Raw genomic sequence first — 26235 nt, 5'->3', positions numbered from 1 at the left:
AGTTTTGTGGTGCTTGACACGTGCAGCGTCAGTGATTTGGTGGGTAGTGTTGCTACTGTGGTCACAAGCTTGCTTATCCAAATCAATTATCTTTTTTAGCTGTGCCAGATGTTGATTTTCTTGCTAACAACAAACACAGCTTTGGTTTCCTAGCCCACTGGCAGATCCATAAAAAATTAATTAATGACACCCATGGCTACACATTTTTGCAAGGGCATCTAGCCAGATTTAATGTCTCTTAGTGATGCTCAACAAACAAAAACACAAGAACAATTGGCTATTTGAAGAGTAAAATACAGATTTTTTTTTGCAGCCTTTGCTGTGGCAACAGCTGCACATGTAGATGGAGTGGCCAGTAGTTCCTTCAAACCACCTTTTCTTTTACACTACTTTTCTCTTTTAAACTGTTATGTTTTTTCAGCTTTATTGCTGACACATGCATCACCTATGACAAAAGTATATTCGTAGGCATTGGAAAATGAAGCATGACATTTGGATTAAAGAGCAGGGGAGCTTTAGATGATCAACAGATGCAGTTGGCATCTTTCAAACATGCAGCCACGTGAGCCAGACGCACCGCTCTGGGCACCCCAGGAGGAGAGGAAGTGAGTGGTGATTAGAGCCATGCTACAGCTGGGACAGGAAAATGAAATGGACGGAATTGGACTGGGAAAACAGAGATTGTTGTGCCGACACAGAGTCCTGCTCCACAACAATCTGATTTTTTACACTGATGATGCTTCATGCACAAACACAGCTGTAGCTGTTAGATACAGTTTCCCAGATATTGAACTTTTTATGTGAAGATGTTGGCCATGTTATTGTTTTTTTATGCTATTCCATTATTTTTATTTTATAATTATCTGTAGGCCTGTATGTCTTGTGTTTTGCATGTAGCATGAAGGAACTACAACTCGATTTTCATTCTTGTAGAATGATAATAAATTACCTTGATTCCTTTGCTCCCTGAAAATGTATACAGAAGCCCATGCGTAGGCCAGAAAATATATTTTATGTTTTCATTCTTAAGGGAACACAGGCTTCCACTGAAGTCTGATCTTTGCACCATTAATAAATAACTGCTGTACCTCTTTCTTTATAGGGCCGTTTTGATATCTTTGCTTCTTTATTGGCCTCCTAATATTGATCTTCTCTCACCGAGATGATAGCCTCGGATGATACAATTTCACCTGATATTCTTTTATCTTTTAGAAACTGTTTAGATTTAGTGTGCGTGTGTGACATAGGAACAGGGGGCAGTAAAGGTTAGACGGGCTAATGTATCTACTTAGCTACAGATCAAAGGCTATATGGCATCCATATAACCTCGTGATCCTTATTTCACCAAGATAAACAAACTGTTTGTGTGTATCAGCGCTGAAAAAATAAGGCAGGAGCATAAAGATGCGGCTGAATAGAAAGAGACAGTTTGACAGGAGGAAGGGGAAATGAAGAGCAGGTACAAAGAGACAAGTTGATGCATTCATATATATTTTAAGTCATCTGAAGGTATTCTGATGTTTTTTAATACATGGTGACCTCCCATCTGGAAGTGACAAAAGCAAGCTCTGCGGAGGAGCTTGTCATTGTCAAGCATCAGAGCTTCATGTTAAAGGAAGTGCTCCTTTGAAATGTTTGCGTTAAGGCACAGTGTAGAAATGTTAAGTAATATATTTGATGTGCATCTTAGACATTTCCCATCAGTACTGATTCGACTGACGTTCAGAAAGAAAATAAACTGCTTTCTTTGTCATACATATCTAATAACCTATTATGTGGAGAGGATAAATGACAAACATTACACTCCTCTTCCCCTCATCTGCCACCTTTGTCCCTCCGTTTCAATGTGCCCCCATCCCCCGATCCTGCCTGCTGCTTTACAATCAAACCAGGGAGCACAACAAGGCCCACCACTTATGAGACATCAGATACAGGTCAACAGGTCAATCTTTTAGCTCCCTACCTCTCTGATCCAACCATCCATCTGGCTATCCTGTACATCTTTCATCTGTGATGTATTTTTTTTCTATCATCACCCAACCATCCATCCATCTACCCTTCCATCCATCTATCCCCCTCCTTTTCCCTAGCATGTTATAATGGGCCGTTACGAGTGGAGAGGAGGATTTATGTCGGTTTGTATTTATGAAGGAGAGAAAAGAACAAAGGAGAGAGAGATTGGAAAAATGCAGGAGAGAAAGGAGGAGGGCAGTCAGTAACTAGTAAATGCGGTACAGGGTCTGTGTCTGTGCAGGGTTGGCCATCACAGCAGTGGGCCTCTCTAAACTCTGTAATTGAGATGACAAATAGGGCAGCATTCTTCGGCTTTCTTCAGCAAGTCAAGTTAGCTGTTTTATCTCTTGCTTCCCATTCATGGTCCCTTAGGCCCTGAAATTGAATTTGGCTTTGGGCGCACTCCTGGAGTGATTCCATGCTGGTAGTGAGATTATTTCTTGAGTCTTTGGTGGCAGTCACATTGACAGGGGTCCTGTGCAGTTTTAGAGGCAAAAAAGAGAAGAATATGTAGAGAATGGCAATTTCCAAACTTTTTATGAAGGGACAATCTTATAATTTGGAAAAACATCTGGAAATCCAGTATTATACTGGTAATTGCTTTCTCCTGACAAGTCTGTGTATGCAATTATGTATTGGTAACTTTACTTTCCCACAGCTGAAACCATCAGAGACAAATGTATAATGTCAACAATCTGGAACAAATTGGAATTTCAAAACAGAATTTACCACAATCCTCCACCAACATACCTGAGCTCCAGCTAAATTAATATCATGCCTTCTTTTAGCCAGTAAAGCAGCTCAGCTCAAAAGTCCATTGTTTATATATATGTGTATATATATGTGTGTGTGTGTGTGTGTGTGTGTGTGTGTGTGTGTGTGTGTGTGTGTGTGTGTGTGTTTGTACATACTCATTATAGATGTATGATTTTTTTTTAGCATCCATTGTGATTGGTCCAGTTCCTATTAGCTTATGTAATTTTGTTATTGTTGACAGCAGACAGGTAGATAATGTCACATGCCCTGTGAAATTATTCATGTTTGAATTTAGTTTTGAAATGCTTTTACTTAGATAAAGTGATCAATATAGTTAAGGTTGGTATGAAAGGCAGCTAATTATCAACTAATTATTGCCTGGAGGAATTTCTTCATGTGTGGTACAAATGATCATTTGGACAAACTGATTAAATAAAATCATGAGGTGATGAAATTTTAACTGCAACTCTGCTGGTTGGTAGAGGCGTACAACTGCAAGGCAGTAATTCTGATTGTTGACTGCTCTGTTTTATGCAACCATTAACAGCTGACTTCTTACTCTCTCTAACCTTCTTGTTATTTGAAATCTTGTTTTAGACGGGATTGTAGTCGGTTCTATGATTGGTTGCCTGGAGGGGATCTGCACTCTACTAAGTGATCCCTTCCAGTTTCTAATGCATTTAAAAAGGAAATGCAGTTGAATGAGTTTTAACATTAAGCCTTGACGCACTTGTTCATCTAGTATACATATTTCAGCCATCATTAACTTCCTTCTCTCTCTCATAGTAAAATTGTTGAATAAAATTCTGTTAAAATGTTTAAAGCATCAGTTGGGGAGCAGGTGGAAGTGTGAAACTTAGCTGTTACAGCAGGTATTAATGTATGAATGGATCGATCAGTCCACAGATGGAGCGACAGTTACTGTGAGAAGAATATTGCATAAATTTTAAATGCATATTTCATGACCAAAGGTCGCCACACAGACAGCTAGCTAGAAGAAAGCATGACCAAATGTCCTCCATGTCCCAGCTGTTTTCCACGAGGGAAGTTTTCTAATTTTCTTCCTTGTACTGGGATATTACGACCAGTCATGCCTCACTGATTGGCTCTTTGTCCTCCTCTGGGGCAGATTGTCATTTTTATCTACCAATTGATAGCCATGCTTCCTGCTCTAAGCCCAACCTCCCAGGAGACCCATGTAAAGCGGATGAAAACAGGAAGACAATTCCATCCCTCAGCGCCTCCGTCTCACACACCTTCAACTGGTAGCCTATTAGATGGTAGGAGAGTTCTGCATCCCATTTCTGCACACCAAAGGCTAGACATCACTTGCTATTAGCTATTAGACTCAGCTATGGATTTTCATTTGCTTCTGTAACAAACTATGATATCTACTAAATGTAACTAGTTCTAGAGTTTGCAGTTTGCTCTTGAGAAAGGATCTGACTGAGTGACATAGGCCTTTTCCAGCCTGTCTTTCATTGTTTCCATCTGTGTTAACTGTCTTGGTAATACCAATGTATTTTGATTGTTTTGTCATTGTTTTGTAATTGATTTAAAGTACACCTGATGCCAGAGGTTGGCCAAGAATACCATTTCCTACAGAGTTAGGCATGTTAATTTGTGTCCTTTGACCACAACTTCGTCTGCTCTATTATGCTGCTCTACCTGTTCCTATGTCAGGTTCACAGTAACATCATCCTGAATAGTTAAGAGGAGTTTAACAAAGGCTTTTATTTCACTATCTAGAGACGGATAAACCTGTTGGAAGCTGGGAAAATCGAGTGATGTCTGTTTGGTGTTGTGTTTGTGGGTGAAAGGTTGTATGTGAATGTATCTGGGTTTGCGAGTGTGTGGTTGTACTGTACATTTGAACATAGTGCAATTGCAGTTTATTTGAGGGACCACCGCCATCTACAGCACTGCCTCCACCTTTCATTCTTTCTCGAGAGCTTCATTATTACAACCTATTCCAGCATCGCCATGTTTTTTATTGTCAGAAACATTCTTCTTTTGGGTAACTTTTGACTCTGGTTGGCATCCTCTAGTGTTTGTGCATAACATGCATGTCACCGTTCAATGGGTGCTTAGAAGTATGTGGGCAGTGAAGATTACATCACTTGAAATGGATGTATCCATTTTAATTTGCATGTTTCCCATCTTTTAAACATCTTTAAAATCTGGTTTTCTTCTCAACGTAGATGAGCCAGGCACATAGAATATGTAAGTATAGGAAACAGGAAAGGAGCTTGCTCAACTGTTGTTAGAGCACGTAATGAAAAGGGATGATACTTAAGAAGCGTCAGATTTGGTTTTTGCAATTTAAATGGGGCAGCTGACATTTAAATGCCCTTATCTGTGCACCCGTCTACACACAGGTCTGCTAGTGTTAGTGTGGCACATGTGCAACATGTAAACTGTAGGGAAAAGAAGACACTGGCAGTTACCTGTTTTAGTTGGAAAACAAACGTATAATAAAGTTTTGTTTGTTGTTTTCAGGGCACTCAGTTCGTCTGTTGGGCCAGAAGAAAGATGGAGGCCGGAGGCTTGGAGGAGCAAGACTGGACCTGCCCAAGATCAGAAAGAACCCTCTCATTGAAATAATCTCCATTAACACTGGGTAGGATACACACACACACACACAAACAAACACACATACACACAGCGAACAGAATTTATAAAATATTCAGCTTTAACTGTGAATTCAATTTCACTGCTTCCTTGCCATTCAGTTTATTGTGTGTGTGCATGCGCATGCTCTCCCTCTCTTTGCGCAGCCACTTAAACAGAGCCCCTCTCTGCTTCTGTGCTTCTAATTTTATCAAATTCATGTGCTTTTCTTGAGAAGTGTGTGTAGTAGTAGTAGTAGTGGGGTTTTGTATATGCATGTGCATATAGACTGCTGTTCTTCAGGTGTAAATATAGTAACCCAACAGGTGTCCAGCTGTTTGTTTCTGTCTCCATTTGATTTCTATCATGAAAGCAAGGAAAAAAAACACAGTTTCATAAATACCATTCCATACATTTTACCATAAACAGCAATGTCAAAGAAGATTCCATAGTGTTGACTGAAAATGAATGTTCATATTGTGGATAAATGCTATAGTGGGATGGATGGATAGGTAGCTCTGACCCACTTCCGTGTGTAGATGCACAAGCATAGATGGCTACTCGCATGTACACCCACATTTTTATGGGCTAATTTCATGTTGTTTACAGATCTGTGTGTCTCTACGAACCCATGTGCTGTATTCTCAGTGGGCCAGTTAAAAAGGGTTACGACAGACTAATTCCACTGTGCTTGGCCTCCACTGATGATAATCCATCAATCATCCTCCTGCATGCCCTCAGTGCCTTTACACTAATGGCTCATCTCACACCGCAAGGAAATAAATAACTTGTAGACACAGAAGTAGTGTTCTAGAGTAGAGCTTTCTTGGTTAGAAAATCTTTTTTGTTATGGCACTAATTTATTCAAGTCCTCATTCAAGTTTTTTTTTTTTTTTTTAACTAGCTGTCAAGTAAACAACGTTGAACTTGTAGACATCACATGGACAACAATACATCATCTCTTTGAGCCTGTTGTTCGCATTGTGTACTTGTTATTGTCACTAAGGGGGTTTCAACATTTTACTAGAATTTCCAACAGTGTCCTTGAACCCTCTGGGATAATTTCAGTAACATTATTGTCCATGTAACATACTGACCCACCAACAAGAAAGCTGTGACCTCTTTCCAGGTCCTGACCCATTAGTTATTACTGTTTTATTACCAGAATAGGCCTTTTTATGATTATTTTGGGTGTGATAGTGATGCAGTAGATATATTGTGATACTCTGTGGTGACAACATAACAATACTGCAATATTGTTACAGGAAGTGTTAGTTGGAGGTTATGTTTTTGGTGCTGTTTGTTTGTCAGCAAGAGTACAAAAAAATTGATTTTCTGATTTTTGTGAAACTCGGTTCAATGGCGTAGCATTAGCCAAGGTCAAGTGGTGGATACACAAATAAGGCATTTAGCCTTGGCGGAGGTCTGCACTCTCCAAGTGCCCTTCTATAGTAGTTAGTGCTTGTTATACGATGACCCTTGTCTGCAAGAACATAGATTGCAAACCCTTCTGGAAGTCCATCATAAGCAAAAATGTAGCTTCCACATTATATTTTTTGTCTACCTTACCTGTATAATAACATTGTGTTGTTATTGTCTGTACTCATGATAATTCCTGCCTTAATTCAAAGAATCATCAATTCAAAAATCTGAGTGCTTTCCTGAAGAGTTGATTGTGTCTTAGAAGTTTATAGTCTGTCGAGCTCAGTGGTTTTTATTCCTGACTAAAGCTTCTTATACTTTGTATAATACAACTTGAAAAACTGTAAATCCCATTGGTTCAGCCACAGTTTTTTGGATAAACCTGCACTTGTAGTCAACACCAAAAGTAGCATGTTTAAAAGGAAAAGTGAGAAGTTTGCCACCAAAACAAATTAGCCTTTTGTTACAACTGCCACGGTGAATTCAGGTTGGACAGCACTGGACTGCGGTGTATCATGATCGGTTTATTCACGGTTTATTGTTAGGAATAGCTATAACAGATGCAGCCAAACTCTGTTTTGGTCCTTTCACAGTCTTTGTGTGTCTCTTTGATAATTGTTGATAAATAGAACTCAATCTCTCTCAGTTTTTCTTCTCACTCTGTCTTGGACTCTATCAAATCGCAATTAAAGTGTGAACAACTGTGTGTACCTGCCTCTCTGACCATTTCTGTGTTGTTGTCATTTTGTCCAGCACAGATGTGTGCATTTTTTAATATATCCCATTTTGTGCGTTGTGGTATGTGTGTGCAGATGTCAGTCCCTTGCCAGCCTCCCTCCAGCAGGGGGTCTATATCTGATCTAGATGAACTCTGCATTGTTTTTCAAAATGGTTAGACTGGCTACGAATAAATCCCCTTGTTTTTACTCTTTAAACTGGAACCCTTTTAGGAGTCTGGGGATTACCCGAACATGTTGACTGCGTGATACAGCTGTTGACAAATCTCTCCCAAATAACACTTGTGTTACTGAAAATCCAAGCTTAATGTGTGCTCTTGTGTGAGTTGGTCAGTCATTGGTGTCATGGCTTTCTTAATGTGTGTGTGTATGTGCACATGCGCCAAAGAAAAGAGGGAGAATATGCTCTTTGTGTGTTCTGTTTTTAGATGATCTGTTTTAAATATTGCTCTGAGGTAGTAGTGACATCATTAGTGACATTTGTCAGCTGATGAAACAGAGAGATCTTTGTCTGACACAAACAGACACACACACAGACACATGCCCAACATCAGTTGCAGTTGTTCTCCAAACTGCCTCTGCGTCAGAAAAGAACATTTGAAACTATTAATTTGTACTGTGTGGCCTTTAATGCCCCCAAGTTGTTGCCAGTTTGTCTTTGTGTGAACACGTGGGATGCCTTCATTTAAAGTCTCCCTCAGTTTCCTCCTCTTTTATTTATAACCACATGTCAAGTTGATGTCATGCTGTGGTGTGGAGTGGTTCCATAGGTTATGTGCAGGTCAATGAAAAGTCTTAAATCTTGTACATATCTTATGTGCAATTAATAGGTACTTGTTTTTTCTTAATATATAACGGGACAACGCGGTAGGGTTGGGTTCCATTCACATTTGAACAGATGTGGTACCAGTACCTGGAATTCTGTACCTTCTTTCAGTACCTTACGTTCTCTGTAGTAAAAGAAATGTCATTTCTGTTGTAAAAATATGTCCAAACTTATTAACTCTTTTCCTACCATTGACGAGATGTTCTGTCAAATTGCTGTTTTCACTGCCAGGCAGTAGGGGATGCTGTGACAGATCGTATGACAAAAAAATGTCACTTCTGAAGAAGCAGCAGCAGAAGAAGATGATGTTAGGTCAACACTAAAAAGCAGAACAGGAATAAGTTACTCAGTGCTACTTTGAACACAAATAGGTGAAATGAATGGATGGGAAGTCAGTGAGGGATCATGCTGTCAGTGGTGCTGGTCAGGGCACATGTATGGATTGTTGGGGGGATCTTGAGAGACAGGGTGGTCATGTTGCACACTCTTGGTAAAATTACCTGATACCCCAAAGTCCCTTTTTATTCAAAACCCTAAAACCTCCACATACTTTGACTTTTTTTAATGTAAACATTTATATTAAACAAAACCAATTTAGTTTCTTCTAATTACTTTGCAGAGTAGTTTCAGTCTGGGTCTGACAGATGAACCTACTGTACTCTCTTCACTTTATTAGTGTAAACAGCCTCGCTTGGAGTTTCACCTGGGACTACCTATGAAAATTTAATTTCCTGTTCAAATTGATTCACAATATTAGTTTCATTAAGTTGCATATTAATTCATTTGCACCCATTAACTCCAAATTAGATTGGCTTTTTTCCCACCAAGTTAATTTTATCTCCATCAGAAAAGAAATTCACCATAGTCCAGCAAATGCCCTCTGGCTTTGTATTAAAGGAACATTGTCAGGTTTCTCCTGGGCCTTTAACACAGTTATTTTGAATCATCTTCATTTGACAGATTAATGAGCAAAAGACCTGATTATATCTTTGAGGGTTGAGTCCAAAAGTAGTAGGTTCTACCAATGTTATTGTTAATATCAGTTTTTAACAAATTTGTTGCAGAATGTGCTGTCTTCCATGCAGTTGTTTTTGAATAGTGACAAGATCATATTTGTTAAATGAATGAATGAATGAATGAATTCAGTCAATTTAAGCATGATAATTCATTTCTGTAACTTCGTTTTCAAAAAACTTATAGTCACATTGTCTTGTTTGATAAAATATAACGAACCTTATTCATCCTGAGATATTTTAAATAAATAATTTCACCAGCCCTTTTTTAAACACTGCTGTGAATAGACATCCAAACAGCATAATCACTCCATCTTCTCAGGGACCTTGAATATCAGGAAGGTGTACAGGCTTCTTAAGACAAACTAACACAAAAGATGCTCACAGCCAAGGTTTTTAGAAAGTTATTTACTTTGATTTGAAACGACTTTTAGTAAAAGTAAATCTCTTGCTTTTTAATTGGCTTATGTTCCAGTTGCCAGCATTTAGTTTTGGATTGTTCCTTGTTATTTATTCCATAGCTTCTTTATGCAAACTGATAAGCCTGAGGGCAGAGTTCATTTTTCCTACAGCCTCAGACTGTAAAAAGACTTTACTATGTCTTTCTAAAGCTCTGTTTTGTGTTCCCGCTTTAGCACACTTGATATTATTAGGAAGCTGGTGCGTGTATGTGTGTGTTTTGCCCTAGGCTACACTAACAGTCCCCTCTTGCTCTTTGTATATCTATATGTGTGTGTGTGTGTGTGTGTGTGTGTGTGTGTGTGTTGTCAGTGACAGTGAAAACCCTTTAGTGAACAAGTTGAATCGTGATGCTCAGCGTCATAAACAAGGAATTTACAACCACTCAGTCAGAATGGGTCATTAAGCCTGTGTGTATATTTGTTGCTGTTTGTGTGAACTGTTGCCATTAGACTCCAGGCATTAAAAAAAAGCCTTTGTTCCACAGTTACAGCTCATTTCATTTCATTATCTGTCTCTTCCCTGTTCTCCACTTAGTCACATTTTTGGCTGTCATATTATCTGTCATTGTTATTGCAATGTGCTTAAAGTCAGATGCTAATAATCCTCTGCTCTAACCCCAAACCAATAACCAACTTCATCATTTGTATCCTGCAGGCAGGCAGGTAGACAGAATGACACAAGGGGAATAGGCGGTGGAAGTAAGCTTCTTGTCTCTTAAACACGAGTGAAGAACTGCTGGCAGGCTGACTGCTGCCTTGATGTTCATTTGCTGCACTGGCAGTTCATACTTAACTGTAAGTTGAATCGATGCTAATATGGATGTCTGTGTCATAGTTAATAACCTGTGTAAATGCTACACAATAATGAAGCCAGGGTTCGGCGTTACAGACAAAAGTTACAAACCCCAATTCTGAAAAAGTTGGGACTCCTGTGTAAAACATAACTGAAAACAGAATGCAATGAGTGCAGATACTTTCCAACCTATGTACTGTAGAAATACTAATGTTCAAATTGATTAACTTTATTGTTTTTTTTAAATAGACAAATAAAATGGGACAGAGGCTTGCTCAGTAATCATGTGAACAATAACTGTTGAAGTTTAAAAACAAAATTCTTTCATACTTATGCTTGATAAATGACCTAAGGTGCTCAACAGTCTGGACACTCTGTTCTTTTATCTTCATAATGCACCACACAGTTTCAGTGGGAGACAGGTCTGGACTGCAGGTGGTACCCGAACTCCTTTACAAGGAAGCTGTTGTAACACATGCAGAATGTGTCTTGCCGAAATAATCAGGGGCCTTCCTAAAAAGATGCTGGTTCTCTAAATCTTTTAAAGCTATTATGGATTGTAGATCATAAAATCCCTAAATTCTTTGTAATTTTGCGTTGAGAAATATTGTTCTTAAGCTGTTGGACAATTTGTCCATACAGTTTATCACAAATTGGAGGACCACGCCTCATCCTTTCTTGTAAACTGAGCCTGAGGACGACTCTTTTAAACCCAGTCATGATACTGTCATTACTATCTAACCTGTTTTTCCTGTTGAATGTTCCAGACAGATGATAAAGTGTATCAGTTTGAACATCAAATATCTTGTCCTTGTACTGTATTCAGTTGAATTCAAGTTGAAATGGATTTGCAAATCATTGCATTGTGTTTTTTCATTTACATTTACACAGTGTCCCAACTTTTTTGGAATTGGGGGTTGTACTTTGTTACCACCATATATTCCATGTAGGTGGCCCTCGAGGGTCACCTTCTTTTATACCCTGCAAGCCTTCACCAACACAAAGACTTATTTTTACAAATGTCCCAATTTATTTGCTCCTTTTTATTCAACATTTTATGAAAACAGCACTCTTGGTGCTTTGTGGGGCCACTGCTTAAAAATATTAACATCTGTGCCTGCAAAGTTTTGTTAAGCATCTGAGGTCATGCATTTTTGATCCCCAAACAGATTCTTATACCATTAAAATAAGTTATTTTTTCTTTTAGGCATTATATGTTACTGTGAAAACATTGTGCTTCTTTTGGATTCATGTTTTCCTCAGCCACCTCCTGCACATAGCTGTCCTTCAGATACTGACAGGGTTGAGCTTACAACAGGTCGACAAATAGAGATGCTGACATCTCTTGAATAGAAGCAAACACTGAAGGATTTAATACATAAAAAAATCAACAGTCCTAGTTTTTGTAACAGTAAAGTGGAAATTTCTTATTCCCTGAGTTACTAGCCTCACTTATCCAGGAAGTATAAAAGATAACCTTGGAGCCCATACAGTATTTTTTCATTTGTTCAGATACCTCTATTCATTTCCCCCCTTTTTTTCTTTTTCTCTTTTACCTTCTGACACCAATAGTAACATATTCAGCTGCTTAACGGAAAGCCAATTTAATCTGGCCATTAAACCATGTTAAATATTGCATGATGCCATTGTAAGGGTTTTGAATAGATATCTAATACCTTTCAAACATGAATGTTTGGTACGCTTTACTCAGGCTACATAGTATTAATCTCTAATCATTTTGTGTTGTGTCGTTGTGCAGTTCTATTCATTCCTGTGGTTGGCTACAATCATAAAGGATTTGAGCAGGCTAGTGGCTAATTTCTCACAGACCTTTATGCCTCCCAAATCCTTGATTTCTACATAGTCATCATAGCAAAATACATGCACACGCACGCACGCGTGCACGCACATGCACACACACACACACACACACACGCACACACGCACAAAGTCAACTGAGACCAAGTAAAACGTGTCTTCATGCTTGTGTGTAAGTGTGCATTGTGAATATATGTTTGTGTAAGCTGACAGGCCCCCAGTGGGTTAGCTGCTTGTTTCCTGTGATTTGCGTCTGGCTGCTAGAACTCCGTCCACTCTCCATGCCGACACAGCGGAATAATAGGTCTTATCAACCTCGCTGCTGACCTTTTACATAGATTTGTGTTAACCATTGTGACCAAGGTGTAACTTTCAGGGCTTTACTTAGCTCAAAGAGAAGTAAAGTTGGGGTCACAGACGTGTAGACTGAGAAGAAAACAATAAGCCTCAGAGGAGGCGGGGCCAAGGTTTGGACTCTGGTGTAAAGCCACAGTCTCAGCAACAACGGCCTGCGTGTCAGAGGCAGACTTACTTACTTAGAAGAGGCTGAAACAACAATATTTTGTCACTTCTGTTCCTGACCTGATATGTCCCTAATTAACATGGCAGGGCCAGAATGAACACCCAGATTCTTAATGAAAGCTAAATGCAGATGGAAATGAGGTATTAAATGGGGTATAAAATGACAGGATGGTGAGGTGCTTCCTTTTTGGCTTACAGCAATAATGTTACCAGGTCACTCAGGGTAATAGAGAGGAGTTGAGGACACAGCTTTAAACAAAGCTGTATTTTTATATATTTCTCTCCACTTTTGTTGTTTTTGAAACAGTGTTATAGCGGGGAAAAAAAAAAGAAAGAAAAAATGCAGGCTAAGTTTTTATTCATAACTTTGGGCTGGTCAGATTGTTCCTTATATACTGTGACTAACTTAGAAACTGTACTTAAGGTAAGGTAGTTAGATATATTGTTTTAACAGATAGTTTGGGGGAACTGATCTATAGATCCATCGTTTGATTGACTGATTAACTAATCTATTTGAATTAAAAATACAATACATAGATGTGCTCAGTATTAGATCTCATCAGGATATTGCAATAAAGTCACATTGCTTATTTCCATAGAGATCCATGAAGTTTTTGGCTAGGAGGCAGGCCAGTAAAGGAAATATGTATATGCTATTGATATATCATATTTTACACTAATACACTCACAATAAAAACACTGATCTGATACATTCATAAAGGTAATAATAAATAATAAGCAGATGAAGCACCAAGTTCAGAAACCTGAAGTTGTTTCATAGAACTGGGTGTTTCACTATGATAACTTATTCAGCATCCAGTTTTTTTTGTCATTCCCAAACACAACAGAATAATAAGAAAATTGTAAGGTACGGGCAGAGGGCAGGGTTTTGGCAAATGCAAGCAGCGCTGTATGCTGCTGGTGGATCATTGCGGATGATTGACAGGGTTAACAAAGATTATTTTTGGATGAGCATATACTTTTTTTGTTAGCTTTTTTGGGTGGGGGGGGTGTCACTCTAAATTACTGATTACTTGTGTTTATGTTCTTGTGTAGTCGTATCTTCTTGCACAACATTTCAGGATATCTGAGCAATATTAAGAAGTTTAGGTTAAACTCCTAAAAGCTCCTAAACAGTCCTAAAAAGTACCATAGCAATCAGTGGTAGGACAGAACAGGGGTAGTCCAATATGTAAAACCTGTTTTCTGTAGTACATCTGCTAAACACATTTAGGCTTCATTACGTTAACATTTCCTGTTTGTGGCCATGGTTCATTAGGTTTGTTTTCGATGATTAGGATAAATTGTTATTGTTACTCTATAAAAAAATGTATGTCTCCAGCAAGTGGCTGTGTTTGTGTGCATATTTGTTTTCTGCTGGATAGTGAAACACAGTGCATCAGAAGTGGTGTAGCTTCTGTGTATTGTGTGTGTATTTATGTGAGGCCAAGGTCTGGCTGTCACATCTCATTCATGCGCATAAACAAGTTCAGTACAGTTTTTTTTTCCTGAAAATCATTTCAGTCCTCTTAAATGTGACAAAAGTCTTCTCATAATGATAGGAAAGCAAAAATAAAAATTTCCGTTTTTGTGAAAGTGTTCTATTGTTATTGAGTTCATCATAGCTGCATCAATGCATTGAATTTGTATAGCTTCTTGAGTCTAAGTGCTGTGAGCTGCTAGATACACAGCTGAAAGAAAATCATGCCAGCAAAGATGAACAGTTGCACACTGACCTGCCTATCCATTTTCTGTGCTAGATGTGTTATCTATCTGACAGCCTTTTATTTACTCCAGAAAAATCACCTTCTTTGTCTACGCGATGCAAACATCATCCCCTCCTGAATGGATATCAGAGATGTCTTTATAACACCACAGCCTTCTTCTTAATTTCCCAATTGTCGCAACCAGTTAACTTACCAGTTTATGAACATTTTTCGATACTGACTTTTCTTATGCTGACTGGCACTCTTTCATGCTTTCCAGCACACAAATGACAGTTCTCAGTAGACTTGCACCGATTTATTAGCAATGCTCGGAATCGGGTCGGTTTTCACTGGTGACCGGCCGGTCAGCGTCACATATCCAATTCTGTGCCGGTCATTGTCACACACATGTTCTGCACGATGGTCACGTCATGCGCGCAGCAGACAAACTGACCGTGATATCACCACAGCGCTGATAACAGCTACACACTCAGACACATGCTAGCTTGAAGCTGGTGTCAGCGACAGATTCCAAGAACAGGATAAAAAGAAGACACACAGTCTACAACGAAACAGAGCAGCTGACAATGTCGCAGAACAGCCGTTCTGTAGCTCTTTGTAGCTCTTCAGCTCTTTAGCCAGCAGCAGACTGCTGTTCACAGAGGGACAGTTAAAATCTCACCTCCTGTTCTGGCTGAAGAATAAACAACCTGTGTTGATGCGTCTCCTCAAACATTTTCTCCTTCAGACTCATTTAACTTCTGCATCTGTTTTTCTCACGGCAAAGTTTTACTGCAGCGAACTGTTGCACCGCGTCTGTCTCCAGTTTGTTTACATCTGCTTCCACAGGCGATCATGTGAAATCGCGTTCACCCGATTCATAAACTTAATATAAAACTATAATAAGTCCTGGCTATAACCTGGAGGACTTTGGAGAAGATTTAAATAGTATTTAATGAATATTTAATAGTCAGTGTCTTATTATGAACATCCAATTTAACTTTTACAAGAAAAGTTGCAAAACTGTTTGTGAATGCTGTCAATTATAGTTCTTAGAAAGACTGAAAATCGGAATCGGCTAAAATCGGAATTGACAGGCCAGACCCTTCAAAAAAATCAGAAATCGGAATCGGCCAAGAAAATTGAAATCAGTGCATCTCTAGTTCTCAGCAACTGATGGTTGCAATCTACATTGTCTGCCCCAGTCAGCACGCCTCTGAGCTTTCTCCACCGCTGGATTCTTTTCTTAGCCATCCTTGCAACAATTTATGTTTGGAGATTCGTCAAACTCAGCTCATTGTGTTTTTTGATGCCAGAGGCCTTGACACAGCGGGGTAAAAAGACACAGCACAGCTCATTGGTGACACACTTTATAATAAAGACTATCACTAAAGAATAGTAGTAAGAAAAGAGGAGCCGTTTTTGCAGATGAAAGTCTCTGCTTGAAAGAGAAAGGGGAGTGTGGTGCAGAGAAAGACAGGGAGGAACAGGGAGAGATGGGAAGTCATTAGTCCAGTTAAAAGCAAATTGAATCAGGCCTATGTGCTCTTTTGTAATTTGAATTTCTCTGGCAATAACAGTGGGGAAGTGAATAAGGGCTAGGAAAGAATGAGGAATCAGTTTTTGCCTGAGATGCCATAGAGAAACACAGAAGGAATCTCTTTTTTTTCCTATTTCTCCTACACACGCGCGCACACACACACACACACACACACACACACACACACACACACACACACACACACACACACACACACACACACACACCAACTGAAGCAGGAATGTCTCCAGCTTGAAACTCCCATTCACACTGTAATATCACCACCACTGGGGTTCATGTGATATTCGCTGCAGATAATTTTTCCATATCTCTCCCTCATCTTAAAAGCAAATACACAAGCGGCGTTACACTGCTCTACTTGACTGCGTTTTCATTTTGTTGTTCGTTGGTCAATGATCTCATCTTTTCTTTTCTGTGTTGTTTTTCTCCCCAAGGAGCAGAAGTGAAAATGCATCATGTGAAGCAGCAGCAAAAGAGGGAGAAAATGTGCTGATGTGCTTCAGAAATGTAGAGTTACAGAGGAGTGAAGGGTGTTTACACAAGGGTTTCTGATCACGTACATATGTGTGGAGGATTGTGGGGATGCATGGATGCACAATATACACACCATCTCTTTTGATTTTGCACGTTGGCACACGTACAACACAACACAAGCACACACCTCCACAAAGGAATTCCCATTTTCTTTTTCTATTTCATTCCCAACACACACATGATCATATGCAGACATGTTCCCACTCACTCACACACACCCACACACACATACCCACACCTCTTCTAGCTATGTACCATGGTGGCCTTTCCTGCTGTTTATCAAACCAATGTATGGGTAGTTTTCAGCTCCACTGGTCTGAACATATTATTCCATTTCCCTCTTCCCCACTGCTTAACACACAAACACAAATGCAGGACTGACACACACACACACACACACACACACACACACACACACACACACACACACACACACACACACACACACACACACACACACACACACACTATCCACTGTTCTTCCTACTCACTCACCAGGAGAGACTCTGCTCCCCACAGTAAATCCAAAAGATTGATGTGTCTCCTTGGACAAAATGAGATTGTGTGTCATTACAAGGCATTACACTACAGAACCCCCGAGTAACTGAATTAGCCCAGTATGCCACAGGCAAACACAGTTTACAGGCAAACAGTTTACACACGCACAACTGATCGTCGTCTCGTATTTGCACAAACCAGTTTCCTACGTGTGTCCTTCCAAGAGGTAAATGGTCCATTGTCATCAAGACGGAATCATCAACCCAGAGAGAAAGCTTTCTTCATACTACGGAAGCATGAAGCATGTCATTTTGTCTGTAGGGGTGTGTGTACATATGCAGTGTTGGCGTCAGTACATTAGATATTAACAGGAAACACTGCTGCTTAAGTTAAAGACAGCCTTGACTTTTATATGAGGGTGCTTAAATCTACAATGAATGAGATGAGGTGTGCAAGTAGTGGATGGATATCGGGTGGAAGTGTCTCTCCCTCAGAAGAGAAGTGCTGCACAATTGCGCACTTGGCACAGGAGCTGCTGTGACTCTTCTGCACGCAGTGAAATGTCTGTGGCAGTCTCTCTAATCATTAGAATAAAAACACTCAGACTTAAATACAACACACAGTTAAGAAAACACTTTGAGGCTCTGTCCTTGAATCTGAGAAAATTCAGTCGGGTTGTGGCGAGTGGAGGATATTAGTAGGATATGCATACATGAAGATTCAGATTCTGTCAGAGCTGATCTGCTCATTGCTAAAGATCACCACCAATAACTTCTGTCATTTACTAGAAACATTTTTCTTTTCATGATCTGTTCTTTCCCCACATTATTATTATATTATTGATTTTAAAAAAGTCAGATAGAGGAGGAGAGTCTGTTTATTTTATTGTAATTTCATTCACGCGTGAGGCTGATTATTCTTGATAATTCGCCAGGTTTGATATGAGTTACATCGTTTTAATTTTCCCTGAAACATTTAGCTTAATAAATAATTTCTAATGTTCAAAAGACACCATAATTATATTCTGGATTATTCAGTAATGATTTTGCTGTCTGAATATCAACAAACACAGAAAATAATGAGTGCAAATGCAAATAATGAATAAATAATATAAAGGCATTCAGGATACAGTCCACAGTAAATTCACAATGCAGGTTGTTGTTCATGTGCAGGTGCTGGTTAAACAGTTCACAGGTCTCTGCTCGGCCACTGATGAGAATGGTGAGTGTTTATTAGTAACACAGTGTACATGTGTGCAGACACAAACTCTGCATCGAAATATCGATTGTGATATCGATAGTAAAAATATCAATCTATATTGCCATATTTAAGATTCACCTTTATTTTGAAATTCCAATGGCATGTCTGGGTCTTTTTAAGCCTTCAATTAACTTCTCTGACACTGGCAGATATATAGTTATTCACTTACCTATTTGGCCAGTAAAGTAGTCAGTTGGTGAGACTGTAATCTATGAGTGCATCAGTAAAGTCAGCTTGCTAGTCAAACATCAGATGGTTTCATCAGTCAGTCAGTTACACAGTAAGGTAGTCAGTAATAAAGGTAGGCAACAAGTGAGACAATCAGCTGGCTAAGCAGTGAATCAGCCAGCCTCCAAGTCTAACCTCAGATCCTATCTTGTACCACTTGACTTTATCAGTATTTTCGTTGGTTCATAATAAACAAACATCAGACTGTCCAGTAACAATGGGCTGACTGATCTGGTCAAAATGCTGTCTGGAGGTCTGCCTGTAGACAAAACAAGAAGTTGGGACTCACAGCTCTCGTAGACATGGGGTTGTGGTTTCACACACATGCACATGCTCTCACACACATACACGTGCTGTCTTTCTACAGTCAAAACAACAAAGCCGGGCTGCTGCCGTAGTTAGGGATATCTAGAGGTCAGCATGTTGAATATTTTATAGAACACACACACAGAGCTGTGTCAGTGTGCAGCATTTGGGAGCACGAGACTAAATAAAAGAATTCAAGAAGTCAGACGCACAGCATGGATTTAACACTGAGAAGAATGGGCCCCAGCTGCCTGAGGACACACACACACACACACACACACACACACGCACACACGCACACACGCACACACGCACACACGCACTTTGCTTTCACAGATTTTTGTACATGATGATGTCCCATGTTAGTATTAGCATTAGTGTTATATAGACATAAGGCATATATTCTTGGTTTGCAATTATCAGTTAAGTTTTCACTCACAGTTGAATTTCTTTTCATATCTTTGTTTTTTTTCAACTATTGCAGCAATGTCTTTACTTAAAGGGATAGTGCAGATTATTTAAAATGGGGGTGTACTTGTCGATAGTCAGTGTGTTAGCTACAGTAGATGGTTGGCATGCCTCTAGTTTGGGGAAGCAGCAGGAGCCACGATATAGGAAGCTCAGCAATGTACTGCTGTGGGCAGGGTCAGCAGCAAAACATATTTTAGCCACCTAAAAAAAAGGCCCACCTGAAAAAATCAATATCGGTTTATGTGTACACTAAATTCATTATATAACAGATTAATAGATTTACCTTGCCATCGTCAGCCATGTATTGTCTCTCCAAACCAACCAGATTCTATGAATGAACAGCGGTAATTTTATCTTGCTTATCTATGCCGACTGGATCTACGGTAGTTAATACACCGATTATTGATGAATACTCATTCTACCCCACTTCAAATACCAACCATCAAATCCCTTTAAAACATTATTTTGCTTAAAAGTGAGCCAAGAAGGTTAAATTCTACAACTAGCTATTTACACTTAAATATATGTTTCATCCCATGTCATGGCTTAATATTAGAGCCTTTTTAAGATAAAGGGAATAAGAAATTGTATCTTTATCAGAGGCATGCAGAGTTCCTATATAACTTGAATACAGCCATCTCTTACAGTGTGGAAGTGTATCAAGGGTAAATAAGGTTTAGCTGCCAAGCTTTCTCTGAATAACTAATCATCCTCTATTCATTGCTCGTAATAGGTCTTTACTCCATTGTGTCAGCATTCTTTGTTCCTTGACTCCACATTATTTTGCAACCTCCACTTTGACTTTGAGATGACACTAACAGTAAACTTACAGGCTCGAGGCTTTGTTCGCTCATATAATAGCAGTTTTAAGATTTTGTTTGCTCATATACCCACTCCACCCCTCTCCCAGTCTCAACAATAACTGCAGTGAATAATCTCGCCTCATAATTTGCAAAGTGCTCAGACTTCCCCTCACAGTTTAAGCTTTGTTTTCATAATTGCATCTTCAGGCTCTCACAATATGAACCCCCATGAACACACACACACACACACTCTCATGTAAATACACACATGGTCCAATTTGTTTATGCATAGAGCAGTTTTCTAATTAATGTGTAGACCCTAAATGCTTATCATTGAGAAAAGCTTTTCCTGCTCAACTCTCTCCCTGTCTGTATCTTCAACATGCTGCACATGGGAGCCTAACCGAAGAGACTATACAGTGTGTTTGTGTGTGTGTGTGTGTCTGTGTGTCAAGGGAGGTTTACAAATGTATAGAGGAACCTCAGGGCTTTCCTTTCTTTGTTACCTTTTCAAGGCTGCAACCACACAATAGTCTTCTCTCTCTCTCTCTCTCTCTCTCTCTCTCTCTCTCTCTCTCTCTCTCTCTCTCACTTACATTCTCTCACACACACACACACACACACACACACACATACACACACACACACACACACTGGGGAGGTAGCCTCTCTCATTGTAACACATTGATGAACTACACTGTTGTCAGGTACAACAGCTACCTCTGTGGTTTAATTAACTGGGACGAAACAGAGGGGGGAGAGGACAGAAACAAAGGAGGGAAAGGATGGCGGCTTGATAAGGAGGAGAAATATTTTGTTTTAATTCTAGACGTATTTCTCCCTCGCACCACTGGAGTGTTGTTGATGTTGCCCTTAAGTTAGTTTACGGGAATAATAAAATATTTGTGGAAATTCTTCAGAAGTTCTCCTTGTTCCTGAGTGGAATTAAAGAAAATTGGGCACTAATTAAAACCTCTTTGGGAAGACCCTTGAATACACAGTAAATGTGTGTGTGTGTGTGTGTGTGTGTGTGTGTGTCAGAGAGAGTGATGCTGTTCCTCTCCCTCAGTCACTGTCGGTCTAAGGGTGCTGACTAGTTGTCGTAGTCTGTTTGGGCTGACGGAGAGGTCGAAACTGCTAATGCGTTGTTGTGATACTGGACAAATGTTCAGCAGCCGCACACTCACACAGGCACATGAACACACATGCACATAATCGGTGCAAACACACACACACACACACACACACACACACACACACACACACACACACACACACACACACACACACACACACACACACACACTCAAGCAGGCCACTGGCTGTCTCTTGAGATTAATGTTGGTGTGATCCACTCAGCTGGGCCTGATCACATTAAGATGGATGGACCCCCTGGTGGTGTGTGCATGTGTGTGTGCGTGCGTGTGCATGCAGGGCCCCATCTGTCTGTGTTTTCTCCACAGCTAGGTCCTGTGACCTAGCTGCCATCTTTAGTGCCCTCAACTAGGATAAGCAATACCCTGAGAGGGAGAGATGGATGGATAGATGGATAGATAGCTATATTCTATTTTGTTTTTTTTTCAGTGGTGACATTAAAAAAATGCTCCTGGCGTTATGGTTGTATTTCAAAATGATTATACAGATATTGTAGGTGTTTCAGTGAGCTGGTAAATGCAGTAAAAAAAATAAAATAAAAAATAGATATTCTTTAGGCCCTAGACTCACAAGTCAGTCTCTAAACACTTCACTGAGGACAATCTCCCTGCTTTCATTGCTAAAACGGGGTGGTAACAATTAGAGAGTTTGCAAAAGCCCTCCATTGCCAAACAGATCCAAAGACTTTAGGGCAGCCTTCATACTGGAGGGTGGGGAGCATCGTGGGCTAACTCCTGAGGAGAATCAGGGGAGAGCATAGTATCTGGTAAACGTGTGTGCTTGAAAAAAATCTGAGAGGCACAGATTTGTTTGCAGCATCTCTTTAACTGTCTTGGATTTGGATTTCCAATTGCCTGTTTTTTTTGCGAGACTATTTAGACCCTAATCACCAACAGATGACTTCTTCCTTATTTTAAATTTTAATGATAACCACTTGCAATTGCTGCTTTGCTAGGTCTCATTGATCTGTTCAGTAGCCAGTAGTTGTGGATGGTGGTAAAACTTCCCCTCTTTGAATGTGTAGAAGTGTCTGAATGCGATCCAAGGCTAGAATGAGCATGCAGTCTCAAGTCTCTGAGAAATACATTTTAAATTAAACTTCAATACCATTTTCATATGTGGACTTAGTAACACTGTCTGTGAACTTTAATGTCTTTGCACATTCTGAGAAGCAATTTTCTTTGAAATGCCTGAACTGCTCAGACAGTAGTGTGTCACCCATATTCTTCTGAGGATGCGCCAACACACTGTTGCTCTACTACTTTGTTAACTTGGCAAGATCTTTCAGTGTTAAAGACAGTGTACTATGACTGTTCCCTTAGACTGATATGGAATCTACATGACCCAACTTACCAGGAATTAACCATTGTATTTTCATTCCAGCAAGAGTTGTGTGTTTTTGGCCTGTTTGTGTTGAGCTTCTGGGGAATCCCTCTTGTTTCTCCGTGAGTCTGTCACAGACAGATACAGGGTTTACGCTTGTTATCTGTAACAGTCTGATTTTATAGTCTAGTCTGTAGCTGCTGTACATCACAGCATTTGATGGTTATTAATTATTAGTAAGATGTCTGTTGCCATGATACTGGATGTTGCCATGATACTTTCATTAAAGAGGAATTGGAGCTTTTGATCTTTATTGTGTGTGAAAAGCTTGCATTAGTAGTGCTGTTTTAATAGATGGCCTTGTTGTTTTCTTTATGAACAGCTGGACTGTGGTCCCATATTAGTCACAGTTTGGTTATTTTGTGGGTTTGAATGAAAACACCATGTGACATGCTTTATTCTACTTGTGGGATTTTTTTTTTTTTGCTTTTCATGTTAGTATACACTTGGCAAGAACAAAACTCTAAATCTGGCAGTGTAAGATTCAGCTGACTTCTTTTGAGAGAGAAAGTATCTTATTTTTTCTTAAGAACACACACACGCACACTCTCTCTCTCTCTCTCTCTCTCTCTCTCTCTCTCTCTCTCTCTCTCTCTCTTAACTAATTACAGTGTTTAACTTGGGTTCACACAACAGCATGTTCCTGCACCTAACTAGAACTGTTGCCAGAAATTTAAGCCAACAGAGAAATTGCGAGTTAAAAGAAACTGCCGTGCTAACAGTGACGGTATGTATTTTTAACCCAGTTTGACATATTGGAGGTCAGAAATGAAATCCTAATGGAGTAAACACAAAAAGTACTTCTAACAGTAGCCTCCCTTCTTCTTTTCAGTAGTAATTTACAGACAAATCAAATAAAAGTCTCCTTCATCCAAAACAAAGACTCCTCTAGAGTTGATACCATGCCATGCTTTTGGATCTGGAGTGAAGCGGTATTTCTCCTTCTTTTCTTTGTGTATTTGGTTTCTTATTTTAATTTTTCTGCTTCATAGTCTTACTCCCTCTCTTCCACGGTCAATTTGAATTAAACTTCTCTACGTTTTGTAAAACAAAACACTGCATTGAGTCTAATCTTTCCACTGCTTGCCTCGGTCTGAGAGGCAGCTGTCCACGGTTATTTTGGAGCTAGCTGGAGTCCTTATAAACAGTTTAGGAGAGAAAGGACAGTTTTGACTCCCGGCTTTCTTCTTCTCACTCCTCTCTATTGGCAAATTGTGCATGAATAGATTTCATTAAAGCATTAAAAAGCCTCGTCTATTTGTCTGAACACTCACAATGTTCTCCTCAGATTTCCACAGTGCAGATCAGTTGATTTATGTAAAATGCTGTTAATTGTTGGACTGGTTGATTTTGAGATGTTGTGTTGTAATAATTTTATAAATATTAAGACTGGGATGATACACTTATCTCCCAATTCGATACTTTCATGATACTTTGGTGCCAATTTGATATGTATTGTTTACGAGTATTGCAATTTGATATTACAGTCTATTGTGAGATTGCTGTAGCTCTTCAGTGTGGATTGTTGAAGAGTAACAGATTAAGTTAGTGATGGGAAGTTAGCAGCTTCCGCAGATCAGAGGAAATATATGCCTGAAAGTATGAGCACATGTCATTTTATGTGAAGTATGTGAAGTTAATGTGATGCTAGTTTGCTTCAGTGGGTCAGAACTGGGCTAACACACTAATTGCTGGTTATTTATATGTATAAAAAATTGACCCAGCAACCCCAAAATCCATTCAATAATCAGAAAAATAGGAATGACTATACTTAAAAGAATTTTTTTCTCCCGCCCTTAATAAATACAAAGGTGAATCATCAAAACAAATAAATTATTGCGTTGCACAGTTTAATGCCAGCCAAGTGTAGTACACAAACAAAAAGTTAAATTACAGCTTTTTCATGGCATTTTCCAATTTCTGGTTATTGCAGAACATTGCGCCCGGATTGCGGATTTTCATATCACATTTTCATATTTTTGTGAGTGCCTCAGCATGCAACAAATAATACCATACAAAAAGTTTTTATATTTCTGTGCTCAGTTTTATACAGTTTTAACTTTCATCTGGGGTATCTCGTCTGAAGTGCACTGACGATGTTTGAAGAATACTGCTCTTTTCCTTAAGCATCCACTGCTTTCTCTTTCTCACACCACCTCTCTGTTTGTCTGTTTCTGTTGCGCAGGTGTCTGAATGCGTGTACTTACTGTAAGACAAAGCATGCCAGAGGAGACCTGGCCAGCTATCCCATTGAGGAACTAGTGGAGAGAGCCAGGCAGTCTTTCCAGGGTGAGTGGAAATGCACACACACAAACACACACAAAAAAATCACAACATGACGTTAAAGTATGACGTTTATATGCTGCATTCTTTAAAACATTTCTTTAAAAAAAAAGGTACTAAATGATAATAAGAGTCTGACTGACATATGTGATTTCTATGCTGGGGAACTGGAGGTGCTGCTGTTGGATAATTAAAGATACTGATATTGGATAACTAGGTTCTTCTACAGTTTGATGCCAGATGAACAGCTGTTGTGCCCTGACATCTGTTCCTTAAGAGCAGACTCTCAGAATCCCCAACTGCACAGCAGGCCATGTCTCTATTAGAGCCCCAAGCAGGTCAGTCAAGGGCAAGTCCTGCACATTGATAGCACAAATTTTACTTTCGGGGCATATATACAATATGTTCTCTGTTGAATCTTTGAAAGTTATTTGTCTGGTGTTGAATCTAAAATCTGTGTACTACATCTGTATAACCAGGCACTGAAACTAATACACAAATAAACATGTAATCGAATTCAAATCCATATTCATTTCTTTGCAACTCACTCACATGATCTCCCCTCCTCTTCTCTCCACTGGATTACAAACCTCCTAGCCTAATTCATGTCAAATGCTGCGTTTGGGGTCTTCTTGCCCGGAGTACTGCAGTGCACAACAAGCTAAGGTCAATTGTCTCATCCTATTAGCATATCATTACTTACACACATAATTTAAAAATAGTTCAACCTGAAAATTTGACCATGAATGTTTTAGAAGTGCTGTGTTTTAAATCCTGATCAAATGCAGCTTGTTTATTCAGCGTCAGTATACAAACAAAGAGCTCATTCCTGAGAGCTGTCAAAGACACGAACATTTAAAAAAAAGAAACGCTTTATTTCAGCTTGACTTATCTTGACAGATGAAGTGGGTGCGTTCTTCATGCTATAACTCCAGTGCGTTTATTCATAGAATTACTAAAATGTAACCAGTTCTCATACTGTTAAGGCAAGTGGAAAAGCCTGTAGAGAAACAATTATGTTACCCACACAGAGTATTTAGCACATTGCTTTCTTCTTCTTTGAAGATCTTGTTCTT

At 39.4% G+C, this 26235-nt stretch overlaps 1 protein-coding gene across 1 annotated transcript in view; it reads left to right on the top strand.

The window, feature by feature from the left end:
- Window positions 1–26235, top strand: part of cdkal1 (CDK5 regulatory subunit associated protein 1-like 1) — a 274804-nt gene that overhangs the window by 95818 nt on the left and 152751 nt on the right. The window contains exons 7-8 of the mRNA XM_084726284.1: window positions 5269–5389; window positions 25062–25165. Of these exons, the coding sequence (XP_084582410.1) occupies window positions 5269–5389; window positions 25062–25165 (225 nt within the window). The remainder of the gene's footprint in view (window positions 1–5268; window positions 5390–25061; window positions 25166–26235) is intronic.

Source organism: Lutjanus erythropterus, chromosome 9, assembly GCF_056507025.1.
Source record: "Lutjanus erythropterus isolate fLutEry1 chromosome 9, fLutEry1.hap2, whole genome shotgun sequence".
Taxonomy (NCBI): domain Eukaryota; kingdom Metazoa; phylum Chordata; class Actinopteri; order Lutjaniformes; family Lutjanidae; genus Lutjanus; species Lutjanus erythropterus.
This window is presented reverse-complemented; position numbering and strand designations above follow the sequence as displayed.